At 39.0% G+C, this 17,137-nt stretch overlaps 1 protein-coding gene across 1 annotated transcript in view; it reads right to left on the bottom strand.

The window, feature by feature from the left end:
* Nucleotides 1-84: 84 nt before the first annotated feature.
* The window catches only part of fgfrl1a (fibroblast growth factor receptor like 1a), a 75,501-nt gene continuing 58,448 nt past the window's right edge, over nucleotides 85-17,137 (bottom strand). The window contains exons 4-8 of the mRNA XM_044363878.1: nucleotides 14,771-14,848; nucleotides 8,982-9,320; nucleotides 5,277-5,449; nucleotides 4,947-5,127; nucleotides 85-4,562 (exon numbers count right to left, since the gene is read on the bottom strand). Coding sequence (XP_044219813.1) covers nucleotides 4,141-4,562; nucleotides 4,947-5,127; nucleotides 5,277-5,449; nucleotides 8,982-9,320; nucleotides 14,771-14,848 — 1,193 coding nt within the window. The 3' untranslated portion in view covers nucleotides 85-4,140. The remainder of the gene's footprint in view (nucleotides 4,563-4,946; nucleotides 5,128-5,276; nucleotides 5,450-8,981; nucleotides 9,321-14,770; nucleotides 14,849-17,137) is intronic.

The following is a 17,137-nucleotide window of genomic DNA, read 5'->3' as shown; positions in this document are numbered from 1 at the left end:
GCAGTAGAGAGAAACAGACCTTGGCTGACAATTCTTATGTCTTGGAAAAACACTTTGATCTTTAAGAACAAAGACAATATTGCACAGATTTGACTTTTTAATGGCACCAATAACATGATTAATAAGGGAGAAAACAAAATTTCGACCTAAATGACGATAGACTGTACAAGATTGTCGATACAAAGATTATCGATAAAATTTCGTATATTCTGTCAGCACGTATAAATACAGTATCTTACAATGACATGAACATGGTATTTGCTACATAGCTTACATTATGACTATAACACAAAATCCACTCATGCAGTATAATGCCCAATTATATGGAAAAAAAACAAACATGTCAAAAGAAAATAAATTAGAAATACACTTTACCCTTTTGAGTCTTGAAACAATTTAGGATTTACAATGTTTTGTGGGCCAATGTGTTGCTAGAGCTACTGTATGGTCCAAAGCATTCTCACTAAATTATCTAACATCTTCTATTTCAATACTAATCTCATTCCATGTACATACTAGTGGTAAGTGCACATATACACAGTCTGTCTATTGGCAGTCCATTAGCTTTGACACATAAAACTTACACGGATTTAACATGAGAAATGATGGAAAACTGATCTAAGAAAAGTTTGAGGAGAATTTTACTGTTTGGCAACTTTTCCACACCCTCCAATATCCAAGGAAAAAAATCAAGCTTTTGTAGTGGAAAAAAGATACACTCCAGCTGTTATTCAGGATGACTCTGTCAGCAGATGTTTTAAAAGAGTAAAGATGCGGGAGGACAAGAAAAACACCTCACAGGGAGAGCTATTAATGCAATGTTTAGAGTGCTATTTCTAGTTAAAGTTGTTGCTAGAGAGGCATATAAATGAACAAAGTCTGCCTTTTATTAAGATAGCAGAATGCTTTTTCTTGGTTGACCTGGTGTGCTATGATTTATTAGGTTGAATGTTCTATGTAAAAGTCATATCAGTGGGTAAAATAGTACAAATAATAGGAACTTTATAAAGAAAGAGACTGGAGGCTTGACAAGCACTTAATTCTTGTAACTGCATCAGTTTAAAGCTGTGCTTTGCATCTGCTGTTCTTTTCAGGATGTACAGAAGATGACATACTAAAATGAGGATATGGAATTTATCCATATAAATATATTTGTAAGTTTCCCTGCTTGGATTTAAAAAAATGTGCAAAAAGAAGTTGAACTAACTGGATGATGAACCAGATGATTTTAATATATCACGGTCATTTAAACACACCCTTATAAAGTCGTCACTCTTGTATTTTGGATGTATTAAAGAGGGTCTGCAGAAGGAGAAAGTACAAAGTACATGGCAAGCCTACAGTTTCTTTTTTTACATTTTTCTCTTTTTACGTATTTAAACTAACATCTCTGGACACAGTCACTCCACTGTTACACGTTAAAATGCTGTCTTTCAAAGAGTGCTGTGATGTTAAACAGCTGAAACCTGAATCTTATCTTGTCACTTTGCACAGTTTTTATGTAGTGGTCAGATTCTTAAGTACACACAAGAGTGAAAGAGTAAGTCTGCTGTAACTGGATGTGTACTGAGAAGGATTGTTGGGCTGGTTTCCACTGATTTTCAGGTCAAACTAAATGTGTTTATCAGAGGATGGTGTGGGGAAACCTCCCAACGCCAACAGGAGTATTGAGAGCATTGAAGTAATTGACTGATACACAAAGAGAAGAAAAGAAAAAATGGGAATCAATATGTCTCTAAAACACTTCCAAGAATAAAATTCAGCAAGCTGTACTGTGAAAAAGTAACACTTAACCGCTACTTATTTTACAGATTATTTTGTGATTTTAATTCTTTAGTACTTGCAGTTTTAAAAAGAAGAAATTTTAGTGTTAGTGAAAAACAATTTTATTGGCTTGAAATGTTTTCTTTGATATTATTGGGATTTTTTTCTCATGATGAATTATAAAATGAAACAATGCTATCACCTCACAAATCTGACCTCAATTTTAAATCCAGTCTTTTCATCTTGAGTCTATAATGGCTTCCAAAACGGCAAATTTTGTGATCATTTATATCGTGCACTAATAGCTTTACTCATAACAGCTGCTGATGACCTTGTTTACACATTAAAGGCTCTGCATTCCCACACAGGTGTTTTCAGTTTGGCTGATTAGCACTGGTCAGGATGAAGCCAGGAGGAGCTACGTTGGGAATATTAAGTTTACCAAACTCAGTGTATCACTGGGAATGAAACTTTTTTTTTTGTCCCACTCTAAAATGTGCAACAAAACTGACAGGAGAGAGAAGGGAATATTGAATCACACCCACACAGTCCCGAGAAGAAGTCTAATCAGCCTAAATGAATAACAACACCTGTGGAGGCATATTAAGGGTGTCTGGGAGCCTTCAAATGACCTTAACTTGAGACCAAGTTGTAATCAAATGAAAGGATAAAGCCTAAAACCCACATTTGTAGATCCCATTATTCAACATATCACAAGGTGGTCAGTAAAATTTGGGATATGTATGCTTGAATTTACTGAAAACAGTGATAACTGATTGCCAGCAATAAGAAATGTATTAACTTGTAGCTTATCAGTGGGTATTATCATAGTTGTTAATCATCCACATGAAAGACTTTCTGCAGAATATATGGCTCTAAATTTTTGTGGTAAAAATACTAATATTCGATTCAGTCACAGGCTGTATATCATCATTTTACCTTTCAACTGATTGCAACAGTTTCCATTTTCTGTATCGGGGTGACAGATGTCCCTGCAGCTGGGCCCTGCAGCCCCTTTATCCTTAATTTTTCTTCATTAAATGAAAACAGGAGACTACAAATGAGTCCCTCTACCTTGTAACAAACCATCTATGGACAGAACACATGCAAACTCTGCTCAGTTATACCCCAGGTCATTTTGTGAGGCGCTAAAAGAGAGCTGAGGGCTTTAAGTCTCATCCTTAAAGTCACTAAGAATAAAAGATTAACAAGAATCAGTCACAAATCCAATGATCCATTAGCAATCCATGAAATCAGGAAACAATTCTTAGAAGGCACCTTTTTACACTACAGCATTGTTGATCATCCCTTTGCGCTGTTGGCTAAAGAGGCTGGACCTTCATCCTTCTCTGTCCTGCTCCTCTAAAGTCAGCGAGCATCAAACAAAGCTGAAAAGGAGATGATGTGAAACAGGAAATGCCAACATTCTCCAGAAAGGGGGCAGAAACTGTCAGTTAGGACAGATATAATGATTACTTCTGCAACCGAGATCCTTGGGTGCAGCAGAAATCACTCTGTAGCTGCAGCTAGAATTCATAGAGATCCATGCTGTCTGAACTCAGTAACTCAGTTTGTCATCAGCTCTTTTTCACACAGTACCCAGATAGCAGCTGGACATTTATCAGAGTGGCTGTCGGCCTGGCAGAAGCAGATAAAAGCAGCCCTCATCTTTGCCGAGGGTGTGGATACAGTGAAGTTTGTCTTGATTTGTGTTTCTTATGGCTCAGTTGGGCTGACGCCTGAGATATACTCTGAAATTAAGCTATTACATTACACACATGTCATATTGTTCTTTATAGATTACCCAGGATGAAGTAGTGTGCTAAATGCTATATAATCATATTCCACTATATACAGGAGTAGCTATATTTGGAGACTTGTATTGTAAGCGAGGCGTATTCTTGCTGTTACTGAGGAGATTGTGGTTGTGTCTTAAAGAACAGACACGGAAATGGACAGGACCAAAGTGGTTGAGTTACCTTGAAGCTGCAGAGTTCATTGTCGCTTCAAAAAGGGCCTCAAGCAAAATATGGAGAGATTTATTTATCTACAGATGGGATGTGACATAATAAAATACTTGAGTAACGCTCCCAGATGGCTAAATGGCTGATGGCTAAAAATAAGGTTCTTTTTGATGCACTTTTTTCTTCTCTTTCTTTACATTCTTCATTGTTTTTGTCTTGAATAAGTCCATGTGTTCACAATAATGTGGCTGCAGCAGAATGAGGAAGAGCTGCGTGATCCCATGTTCCTTTATACAAATCCGCATGGTCTCTTGCATGTGGCTTTCCTTGTTCTATGCTCTGTAGTCAGTGTGGACTGTTGTGACTGTAAGAGTTGAATGTGAAACACCAAAGCTTGCTGCTAGCCTCACTGCTAACACTGGTAGTGGATGTGCTGGTGCTGGTGCACCTTCCCGTCCACATGTGAATGCGTGTGCGTGTGTATATCCGTGTAGATCTTCGGGTAGACCTTGGGAGCCAATCCAGCGCCTCCCTGAGTCAGAAGCAGCTGCTGATGGGCGATGTAGTCCTCGTAAGAAAGACAATCTTTATCCCCATTGGCAGGTTGAGGAGGCAGCGTTGGGCAGGCTCGGTCACGATTGGCTACGGGGAGACGCTGGGCAGCAGGAAGAGCAGAGGAGGATGATGAAGAGGAGCAGGTGCGTTTTGATTGGCAGAACCAGAGGAGGGCGGTGCCTAAGATGAAGGCAACGCCTGCTGGTATTCCAATGATGACAGGCCAGGGGAGGCTTGGGGATATTGCTGTGGGTACAGGGTTGTTTTGGGGCTTCAAATCTGCGAAGGAGTGAGAGATAGGGATATTTAAAAATGACACACTATAGTTACAAGAGAAAAAAAACACCCTCTGGTTTATTGATAATTTTGCCACTAACATCTTTCAAGTTTTATAATTTCAGCTGTGAAAACTGTTATGGTTTTCTTATAGATATAAGATGTGAACTCTCGGCAATGTATCTCAAGGCGAGCATCGGCAGTGACAAATATTTTCATGATACCTAGCATTAGCATTAAAATGCAATGGCTTCAGTTTACTGCCTCTAATATAAACTTGCAGGTCAAATATCTTCCTCTGTAGTATTGTAAATCAGATAAGAAATACACATAATCATATACAATTATCTCTTTATGTGTCCGTGTTAGTTTCTCTCTTTCTCTGACCTGGTAGCACAGTGAGGTAGGCACTCCTGAAGCTGTAGCCCATAGTATTGGCTCCCAGGCAGATGTACATGCCAGCGTCCTCCTCCTTGGCTCTGGTTATCAGCAGCTTGTTGAGGTAGGATCCGTCAGGACGAGACCAAACCTCCCCTGTAGGCAGAACCACAAACCGATGGTCCCCTACCTGAATGAGATCAAATAAAGAAAAACTTTGTTGAACAATTCACATCAAGTACTTCATTGAAATCAAATTGTGAACTTGACAGATATTTATAGTTTACTATGACTAGTAATACTGGTTGAAGCAGTGCACATGTGTGTAAATGTGTGCACCTCGATGGTGGAGTTGAACTTGTTCTCATCACCAGGCTCAACTCTTTTAAGCCACTGGATGACTGGTTTGACATCACTGCGGACTTTGCACTGGAAAGACGTGGTTCCTCCATAGTCCACGGTGGTGTTGACTGGGTGAGTACCAGTCAGGATTGGTTTAGAGTTGGTACGCTCTGTTGAAGGAGACATAAAAAGAGACAAACACAAAGAAAAAGATTGTATATTTAATATGTAATGCTATTTCAGTTAAAGTGTGAATAGGAGAAACTGTAACAGCTGTAATCAGAATTATGGAAGTGACATTAGAGCAATAATAATCTTAATATTATTTTTCAAAAAAGGGTCTCAAAGCCAGTAAAATTATAAATTTACACAAGTTTATAATTACACCAGATTAGCATCTATACAGTAAAAAAGTATATTTTTAAATTCAATGAAAAATCTCCAATGTCTTGTATATGAATAGTTTTGGTCAGCAGCAACAAACTCCATTTCTAAAATCAGGCACAGTGAGGAAAGTAAGTACTCTTTTTATTCAATTTATTTGAACTGAATGGAATGAATGAAACAGAAAAGAACACACCAGAGAGAATATAATATGGTTTGAAAGCATTATTTGCACAGTATGTGCTGTATTCAGCACCACATCCTCCTTCTCAGCTGAAGATACAGAAACAGATCCCTTATCTCTAGTTCCCGCCTTTTCTTTTTCAGTTTATATAGCAGAATAAACACACCTGCAAGAGAAATTCTATGGGTTTTTTTCAGTATCTGTTAATGTAATGTCATGAGAATGTAACTCAAGAAAATATGTACTTTTTAAAGAGAAAACGTATTTGACGATCAGCTGTTTCAACCCCATTCTTCAGCAGATTTTGAGAAGCATCCTCAGTTTTGGCTATGTGATAGAATATATTTATTATGTCAGCATGGATAATAGCTTCCAATAGCTTCACTTATTTTCAGGAAGGATCAAATGTTGATGCAGAAAGGTTGCTTGTGTATTTTACTTTAGACGGAGGTTTAAGACTTCTTTTTCTTTGTTTTGTTCAATATGAGAAGCTGATGCACTATTACATGTAAATTCACAGGTTTTCTCAGAGTTCAATGCGCTATAAGTTAAATTATATTGACTTTAAATATGTTTTAATAGTCAGAGCACGTCCCCAAAGCATCTGGTAAGCATTGCTACCTACCATGAAAGGCAAAGGGAACACAGATGCAAACAACATTGCCAGAACTCATTGAACTGATACAGGCAAAGAAACATTTGGAGACAAGTGTTCTGGACAAATGTTTTGTGTGGAATTTTTGAAATTACATTTTTCATATAGGTGGTCAGGTAACAGCTGAATGGATGGGGCTCTTGAGCAGAAAGCACTTAATGTATTAATCTCAAAGTGATTTGAATGCCTGGCCTAATGAATGATGCTCATGGAGTGAGTCCAGCAGGTGAAAAACCATCCAAGACAACAAGATGAATTATATTTAGGAGTTATTGTCCTGATGTATTATATTTATGGAACTATATTCATGGATTATATATGTTTTTAAAATCGGCACAGTTTTTTCCCCCTAGACTCTTTTATTCTAGTTTTCTTACTAACAGCTGTAAATAACTGACAGCTGAGTGAATCTCTACTGATAGAGAAAATGTCACATTTGACATAAGCGAGCAGCGGTTTGATTTACTTCCTTTCTGTCTGCGTGCTCATGATTGTGTGCGCACATGTGTGAGTGTGTAAGTGTCTTTCAGGAAAGACTACAGCTGTAGTTTAATGTATAACAGATGTAGCGGGTAAAGCGAGAGGAGCTAGTCTGCTCTCAACAGAGCCATCACACTAAGCAACATACTGTATAGTTCAGCACACACACAGAAATTCAACGCCAACTCTCCACCAAACAGCTTAACATTAAATCAACCAGCGTCAAAACAGCTTTTGTAGCCTTCCAATACAACCTAATACATCAAAAAAACACTCACAACTCCTCATAACACACGTTCTGCTCTCAACAGTAAAACTAGACCCTTTTTAGACTAAAACCGCAACTGGTTCACCCTCCAAACTGAAAAATCTGCTCCACATTCTTCGCACGCTTGACTGATATTTACTGACAAGACTGGTAGTGATCAATAAATGCCACTGAAGTGAAAGGAGACTTTTAAAAGCTATTTTAAAGTTCTATTCTTGGTGCAACTCATTAGCCGACACTGGTGAATGTTGGCACTATAGCTCTAGTTTGCAACCAAGAATATTTAGTCATTGCAATACCTAAAAGGACAATGTGAAACAATTAAGACATTTATTTATGATTGCAGTTGGATAAAACATTTTTGACACTATCACTGTTGCTCAAATTTATGAATCCAATCAAAAATGTTCTGTAAACTAATCTACTATACTCTCAAAATGTGAAATTAAACCTGAATGAGACATGATGGCAAGATCTGCCAGGAAAATACTTTCTTATCTATCATGTCCACATGTTCAATAACTACCACTTGTTACAGCAGATGAACACTTTTAACATACTATATTAAACAGAATAAGAGAAACCTGATGTCTGAATGGAAATCTGCAGTCAGGACTCTTTGCCAACAAATCATTTAAATAGCTGAAATGCCAATTATGGGGTTTTTTGATCATATGATCCCAGACGGTCTGCATAATCACTGTATTGTGAGTTAGAATGAAAACAAAACCCATGTCATACCCTTCTATTTAGTCAAACAGACCTATAAATCAAACACAATTACATATACTGTGTACAACACAATGTATATTATTGTTTGGGTGAGAGGCATTCCTACAAATATATGATATACTCACTGACCACAATGCCAAAAATGTGCTTTCTGATGTGTCAAGACATGGGGTGACCACATGCAGCCACATTTTTACATACATTAAAATGACTCAGATATTACGAGCATACTTTTAGGATGCTTCATCTCTTTTAAGTCATGCTGAAACAATTAGTAGATTTCTTGCTGAGTTGATCCACAGAAAACTAGTCAACAATTTGTTATTTATGAAGAAAAAACATCAAATATTTAGTTGTTCCAGCTGCTTAAATGTGGGGATCTACTGCTTGTCTGTTTTGTTATTTCATTGCAAATTGAATATTTTTGGAGTAATGGTCAGGCAAAATCAAGCAATATGACGATGCAACCTCGGGCTCTAGGTGTCATCATTTTCTGTTATCAGGTATTAATGAATAATTGACATATTCATTGATAATTGCATAAGTAAGTTGCAGCCCCAATAACAAGTAACTTTCAATAAAGATAAAGCCAAGATAGGCTGTAACAAAGAGAGTTGATTCATGTATTTATGGCAACATTCAAAATGTGGTCAGACATGAAAATAGTATTATCATATCCTACTGTCACATGACTTAAATCAAGCAGAGGTGAGATTTCTTGTGTTGAATCGTGCACAAAAGTAGCTCTTTTGAAGAACTAATGTGTTTAATATTATTACCATTTCTCTCATCCCTGTGTATAAATTTATCTCTGTGTAGAAAAGCTATTTTCTTGTCAATGGTGGAACATTTTCCAAGTCTGGACAAGATACTTCTTGCTGACATGAGGCTTGAACCCAGGTCATCTGGTATATGGACAGCCACCCTGCTGCACACATCAATCGGCCCTCTGTCTCAATTAATCCTATCAATTATGCTTAATAATGATGGATGACTCACGTATGACTTCCACTTTGTAGGTAGCGTTGATCTCTCCTGCTCTGTTGGAGACATGACAGGTGTATTTCCCACTGTGCTCCGGTGTCAGGTTCTTCAGACTCAGGGTCCACTTTTTCTTCCTCCCTTCCCCACTTCCTCCTCCTCCTCCTCCTCCTGCAGCTCTCTCCCCACCTTCTCCTGCTCCACCGTCCTCGTCCACCAGCGGGCGACTGTCCTTCAGCCAGATGATGTCAGGGCGAGGGTTACCACTCGCTGTGCATTTAAGGCGCACAGAGCTGCCCACAGGACGAGCGATGACGCGTTTCCTCATCTTTGCGGGCTGGGTAAAACGTGGACGTACTGTGAGTAGAGAGAGGGAGAAAGGGAAGAGTTATTTAGTATTGCAAAATAAGTTTTGTAGGATATATGGTAGCTGTGTTTATTAAAACTTACTCTGGATAAAAATTTCAACTAAAAATGTAAATGTAAAGACGTAAAGAACACACAGACACTCTTCCTGTCAAATGGGGAAAAAGAATAAAGAGAAAGGAGAGGAGAGGACAGAAGAAGAAGTTATTACTGGAGATTTACAGAGCAGTTTCATATTTACAAGCAGTGTTCTGTTCTTCAGACCTGTGGAAGGAGGAAAAGCTGGAAAAGATGGTAGAATTCAACACAGATTCTTATGTGACACTTTTATTAGACGCAAAGAGCGATCAAAGTCACGTTATCTGAAAAGGCTGCGACACAGACGGAGAGTTCAGAAATTTTTCAAGCCTCCTGAGTTTGTTTTTAGTTTGCTCTTCAACTCCAGAAAAGAATTTTGCTATTGTAACATTAATAACATTATTAGCATTTTTTAGTTTGTTTTTTTAAAAGATTTTAAGATATTTTGTATGTTATTCTTAAAACTCTACGTTATATAGCTGACCTTCAGTACACCTCCATTATTCTCCCTCTGGGGATGCAGTAGTAGATTAGGCTGCTGCAAAATATCAACTTTCCTTGTGTGGAAATCTGGGGTTTTTAACAGCTCTCTTCAATTGCAGAGACACTGTTTGTATATTTGCTTTGATTTGCAAACAGTGTTTGCTTGTTTCCTAGTTGCTCAATCTGTTGTTTTATTGTTTGAAAGACTTCTTTTTCCATGTGGACATCTCCAGCAACTAATGTGGTTACAAATTAATTTTTCTGCCCCACAAGTATTCTGCACTGAAGTGTAACCCTCCATTACACACCATGAAATCAATTTCTTTGAAGTTAATAATAATCTGCATCTACAGCATATTCATGCTTGGTGTGAAAAGACTTCTGTTTCTACTTCCACAAACTTTGAAAAATTGAATTAGGAACAAACTGAAAAATCTCTGAATACAAGACTTGGTGACTTGGTAAAATTAACATTTCTTGCAGTGTGAGGAGTGTCAGACAGGCTGAGGTCATCGCTGGAGGCAGTGCCAGAAATTCCATGTTGTCTTGCAACAACATATGGCAGTGTGCCTCTTGGTATATACAACTTAATTTGCTTTGATACACCCTAATTATTTTGTTTGAGAAAAATCTTTGAATCACTTCCTCTTCTCCCAGACACAAAGACTTACTCACATGACCAGGAACACACACAAACACATGCATATACATAAACAGACACACACACTCCCCTTATTTTCCTCTGATCTTGCACCTCCCGGGTTTATACGTCTCTTCTGCTCTTAAAAAAAGCCACATATTTGACATCAACTCATGCATTCATCCACTGTAAAGCCTGCTAGACAGCTATGTAACATGACTGTACAGTATACATCTGGTCATGAATGTACTGTATACCTTTCTGCACGGGTCATAAAAAGCCAGGCGGTGACATCCATTCATCCATGCAGATCCTTTCTTAGAAAACATAAAATGGCCAGTTAACCTCATACTCTTATTTAAACATCCACATCCTTCCATGGAGTTGCATAACTTAACCTCATTTAGCCATTCAAAGACACATCTTCCTCCTTACCAAATAAATAAATAAATAAATAAATAAATACAAATGGCCAGACAGTCACCTAACCTAACCAACCTAACCTAACCTAACCTAACCTAACCTAACCTAACCTAACCTAACTAACTTAACCTAACCTAACTAACTTAACCTAATCTAGCCTAACCTAACTAACCAAACCTGACTAACCAAACCTGACTAACCTAACATAAACTGACATAACCTAACTAACCTAACCTAACCTAACCTAACCTAACCTAACCTAACCTAATCTAACGAACCAAACCTGACTAACCTAACATAACCAAACATAATCTAACTAACCTAACCAAACCTGACATAACCTAACTAACTTAACCTAATCTAACCTAACCTAACTAACCAAACCTGACTAACCTAACATAACCAAACCTAACCTATGGATGATGGCATACATTGACTGGCCAATCATCTCAGGAGTCGAGCTGCTAGCGGCCGAGATGTCTCACCCGGCCAGCAGCTCTTCACATCTCCGAAAACATTGGAGCAAATTCCAAATACGCGTTATTTAGATAAACTGACCACATATTGGGAATATATTTACTTTCTTGCCTTAAAATAATATTAAAACTTGATAAAGTGACATATTAACAGTCCTACAGCGAAAATTACAACAGCTTAATCTCTGCTATCACTGCCGATTGGTGCAAAATGCATTCTGGGACACTTAGCTCCAACTGCCGTCAGCCAGCTTCAGCTACCAATGGTGTAATTTCATCACTCAGTCAGTCAGTCATGGACATTCGTGTTTACAGGGCTGGCCATGCTGTTGTGGTCCAGCTAAAAACTTGCCAGTCAGGAGGGAAGAGAGGAAATCATTCACAGGAGTGCTTGATTTTACAGCCCTTGTGTTCCAGCCACAGCAGATAGCCATCAACCGGGGCGATAAATCACCCTGAAACTACTGCAGTTGCGTCTCTTTCTTTGGACACAGTTATTATTTTAGCTCTGTGTCAACAAACAAGTGGAAGAGTTATGTGACGGGTTTGCGCGCTCGAATCCGGAGATTTCACTACAGCTGCATTACTCAGCGGAATATAGCTCTCTACTGACCGACATGAAGCTGGGCAGGATGACAAAACAAACATACTCAAAAGGCTTTTAAGTCTCGCCTTTGTCCCCCCGAGTCTGAGAAAAGCTACTGGACTATAGCTGAACTGTGACCAGACAAGTCAATAGATCTAAGAGAGATTCAGGGAAGTAAAGTGGTGAAGAAGAAGAAGAAGAAGATGATGATTAATAGTTTAATGTTTTGGCAATGTCTCTCTTTGATGATGACATAAATTCAACTGCAGCGGCTCAAGACTGAAAAATAATTGAAAAGAGGAAGGAAGAGCCAAAGCAAAGTGCAGCTGATCTGAACTGGCCTGGATAAAGGTGAGACTGGAGAATGAACAGAATACACCAAAGAGCATCTGAAATAAACTGATTTATATCATCTAAGCTGAACCAAATCAAACAGAAGTTTAGGAGAAAACATATGGACAGTGAAAAAGTGAGGTTCATATTAAGGTTAATCCATCCCGAAGAATGACAGATTAATAAAACCGATGAAAAAAAATCGGAGTGACGGCAGAAAAACTAAGAACAAAGAGAATGAAAGATGGAGTTAAAACAACAGCCAAGGTAAGAGAAGGGGCACATCAAGAGGAGGAAAGAAAGAAAAACAGAGAAGACGTAAGAGTGAACTGAGAAAGCTATGATAGAGAGAAGGTGAGAGCCAGAGCGGGCGAAAGGGCAAGCTTGTTCTGGGTCTCAGGGGCCACTTCAACGCCACACTTCACAGTGTAAAAATATTGCTGACCCTCCGACTGACCGCCTTTGATCAGACAGTGTGTGAGGGTGTGTGTGAATGTAAGAGACAGAGAGCCTTGTGGTTTCCAACATGGATTTTAAACTGAGAATGAGGAGAGTTTTGTTACGTGAGGTAATTTTAGCTGATCTTGACTTGAGTAATTTAGGTGAGGACTTGGTTTTGGGCTAACATTAGAATTAGGTTACATTTATTTTAGGTTTTAGGGGAAGATTTAGGTCAGGATATGGACTTTGGTTGTGGTTAAGTTCAAATTTAGACAAGAAGATTGATCCCAATCTTATCTGTGCATTATGTACAGAGCTAGAGTGAGGAGGGAGTTAAGACCAGGTTATGCTTGAAAAGAAGCAGTTGTCCAACCTCGTCTGAAATCAAATGCATTTTCATTACGGAAGATATAATATTGTTTAAATACAGCGATAATGGTGCCATTCATTGTGTTGCACTTGGTTGTTCCCATGAAAAGTGACAGAAATAGTTGTGTAAAGAATGAAAAAAGTAAGCTTACTCCTTTCTCGACTGTGCACATCTGGCCGGTCACGGCATGAAGTGGGTGTTACTGTTGAATTGTCAGTTTCAGAAAGCTATAGATATTGTCAGACACATCCTCCCACTCAAATGTGTTGGGGAGGGCGGGGGGGGGGGGGTTTCTAAAGCTAGTCGACCATTCGAGTGTACACCAACCTTTAGTCCAGCTTTGCATAAAGACAGGAAACATGGAAAACAGCTGGCATGACGCTCTCCAAAGTAAAAACATATGCCTAACAACCACTAAAGATGAGTAATTAACACATATCTTGTTTGTTTAATCAGTGCACAAACAGAAATTTGAAAAAAAGACAATCTGTTGTTTTATAGGGAGTTATTTGCTATACCCATTTCAAACAACAGCTGGGAGTAGAGACTTCCTCGAGTATTCTGTGAGGTTACCAGGCAACCAGTTGAGATGCAGCACAGAAGTGCTGGATGTAGTGACAGCATGTAACTTCTTGTAAAACCACAAAGGTTTTTACATTTCTGTTTGTGTACAGATTAAACTATCAAGATACAATTTGTTGAGTGAACTTTGGAGGAGCTGGGAGGCAGATTTTTATATACTTTGGACAGAGCCATGCTTGCGGTTTACCCCTCTTCCTGTCTTTTGCTTAGAGTAGTATCGATCTTCTCATCTAACTTGCGGCAAGAAAGCTAATAAGCATTTTTTCCAAGACTAATGTTTGAGTTTACACATGTTGTTGAAGATTTATCAGTATCTTTATCAGTACAGTTTAAACAACATACAATGGAAGGTCCTCATAAGGGCAGAAGAACAAGCATGTATGTGGATGTTTTGTGTGTGTGTGTGTACTTGTGGGTTTGTGTTAATGTGTATGTGTGTGCAAGTACGTGATATTCAAGCTAAGCCAAATGCAGCAAGTGTGTACATTTCATTGTGTGTGAGCACAGAACACAAATAGATAAAGAATGTGTGTGAAAACACAAAAGGCGAATTCAGAAAAAGAGCAAATGTTTGTTTAAACATTTAAATGTGAGTGTGCATTGATGTTTATGACAGAGAGAGAGAGAGAGAGAGAGAGAGAGAAGGAGAGGGGGAAAGAAGGAGACAGAGGGATAACAACAAGCAAAGAAAGAAGGGTAAAGTTACATGACAGGGGGTCCTGGGAGACTTTGGAGCGGAGGGGGGAGAAAGGAATGTGTCCCACCAAATCACACCTCACACAAATAGACTGCTCTCCACTCTGTCAGAGCCAATTATCTAAGCAAACAACCACCCTGATGTGTGTTTGTGTGTGGGCATAAAGTATACCCTCACATTCTCTCCTCTGACAGTGCACAAGGTGTTTATTGTACAATCCGCTACTGTACTTTTTGAAATGTTACACACTCCCAGCTATCTAATGTGTGACTTCCACTGCAGGATCCTTTCATTTTATACACTTTCAGTCATAAGTTGTTTGAGGTCGTTACCCAGTTTCCCTGCCAGCTCTGGAACATGTTCATGGTCACCATTTGCCGCTGCCGCTCCACTTCTTGAACTGGAGTCATCTGGAGAAGAACAAAAAAAGAGAAAAAGACAAGAAGACATCATTCATGTGGGGTTCACATCATTCACATCATTAGTGAAATTAAGATCTTCTGAATAATTATGACTAATATACTGTTTAAAGCATGCTGATACAAACTCCACCCATCAGTACTTAGAGGGAAACTTCGGTCAAGTATCGAGTGAGAGCGCTGCAGTCAGCGGCGGCGAAACAGGTTGTAATATAATCTGATGAGGCAATAGCACCTTGTCAATGTACGTCCACTAAAAGTGCTTGTTTTTGCCACTGACAGGCTCAGATTGTTATTATAAGTGTCAGACAACATTACGGAAAGGACCGTACAGAGAAATAAAACTTCTTTCTTTACCTCTCTCTTGATCTGGTCTGTTTGTTATTGTGTCTAACTAAGTCTTGCTCAAGGAGATGTCTTGTTTCTTTCTTTCTCTGTACGGTCCTTTCCATAATGTTGTTGGACACTTACAATAACAATCTGAGCCAGTCAGTGGCAAAAACAAGCACTTGTAGTGGATGTACATTGACGGGGCACTATTGCCCCGTCGGATTACATTACAGCCCGTTTCACGGCTGCCAGCTGCAGCACTCTTGCTCAATACTGGACCAGTTTCAGAATTATTGTCCCCATTAGTCACTTAGACACAAAAAGATGGCAAAATAGGGTCCCTTTAAAATGATTCATATACTCTCTCTGTTTCTCCAGTTAGATTAAAATAAACATTAGTTATATGCAGTTTGAGCTGGCTCTATATGCTTCACACTACAAAAAAAGGCAGGAAACCTCATGAGTGTGTGAGAGTAAGCTTCTTCTTCTGTTTTCTATCAGTATCTGACAGTTGTTTTATACGATGTAGCCATTCCAGCACGGGGTCATGATATATGATCGTTCAGCATAAATTCAAGATATCAGTGATGCATTGGTCCATTCTTGCATACTGGAGGCGCATTGTTACAGGTTAAGGAAGTGTAATGCATTACCCTCAGCTAAATCACTCTCATGTTCAAAAGCATAAAGTATCATATTTAGACAGTTTTTACATAAAAGCTTTGTATAGCAAACATAGTAAAACATGGGTAGATGAGTGGCAAGAAAAGCAGGTTGATGCTAGAGGAGGTGATGTTACTGACGACTCACATGACTGAATTTGGAAAGTCTTAAGTGTAAAAAAAAATCATACAGTTCTAGGTCTATATTTATATTCTGGGGCTCTACTGGAACATCTTTGCACGATTTAAAAAAAAAAACCCTCCTTGTTTATCATGTTTATTGGCCTTTATGCAGCCCCTCAGTTCAGCCTCTGTCTGAAACAGGCCGTCTCTTTAACGCCCCCCTCCCCGATGAGCCCACTCTGTTCTGATTGGTCAGCTCCTGGTAGCTGCCTGCTCGAGAGGCTAGGCACACAAACAGTAGTAGTGAGATTTCACTTTTTCTTGTTCTTAACTTGAAACAGAAACTTCTCAAATACATCCGTACATGTTCGAGCCTGAATCCGATCCAAAATATGTGAGTGGACAATGTGAACAGCCTGTGGAACAACCTTAGAAACAAAGGTTAGGAACTTTGACCATAGTGAACACAGACATCTGACATCATTACAGTATAGCATATGTCCCCTTTTAAGCTACATATGTCTTATGTCTGAGAGAGGATGATGAATACCATAAAATTACTGCTAAAATCCCCTATCATGCTTTGGCCTTGCTTTTCAGACAGCATGACTGTAAGCTGTGCAACATCTAAAAAAGAGTGGAAGAGGGTAAAAAACATCTTACACCTTTATATTCTGTCAATATCATACTCCACAAGATCATACTTTATCATACTTGCTTTCACTCTCTCACTGGTGTATCAATTTCCCTCGCTCAGCATGGCTTCCAACATAGATTATCAAAAAGATACAAACATCTGTCTGGACCTTCATGCGAGGAACCACTTCAAGATGTTACCAATGTATCCGAGGGGCCCTTCAACAGGGGCGTGGGGAGGGAGGCGGGCTGATATCAGTGCAATATCAAGTCTGTCAAAATACAGGATGGTGTAGGGGTGGGGGGGTGGGGTTTAAATTGGCTTGAACCTTAAACTTCAACCAAAACCTGATGGTAGTTATGGAAGGAAAGAAAAAGGAACCATACTGCTTTGGACCACCTGCGAGGAATACGTGAGAGTGCACGCGTAATTGTAAATGGATATGTTTATCGTGCATGTTGGTACATATATACGGATGTGTGGCTGGACTTTAGAAGACCACCTGAAAGCTCAGAGTGTTTAATGCAG

This window comes from Thunnus albacares, chromosome 10 (genome assembly GCF_914725855.1).
Source record: "Thunnus albacares chromosome 10, fThuAlb1.1, whole genome shotgun sequence".
Classification (NCBI taxonomy): Eukaryota; Metazoa; Chordata; class Actinopteri; order Scombriformes; family Scombridae; genus Thunnus; species Thunnus albacares.
This window is presented reverse-complemented; position numbering and strand designations above follow the sequence as displayed.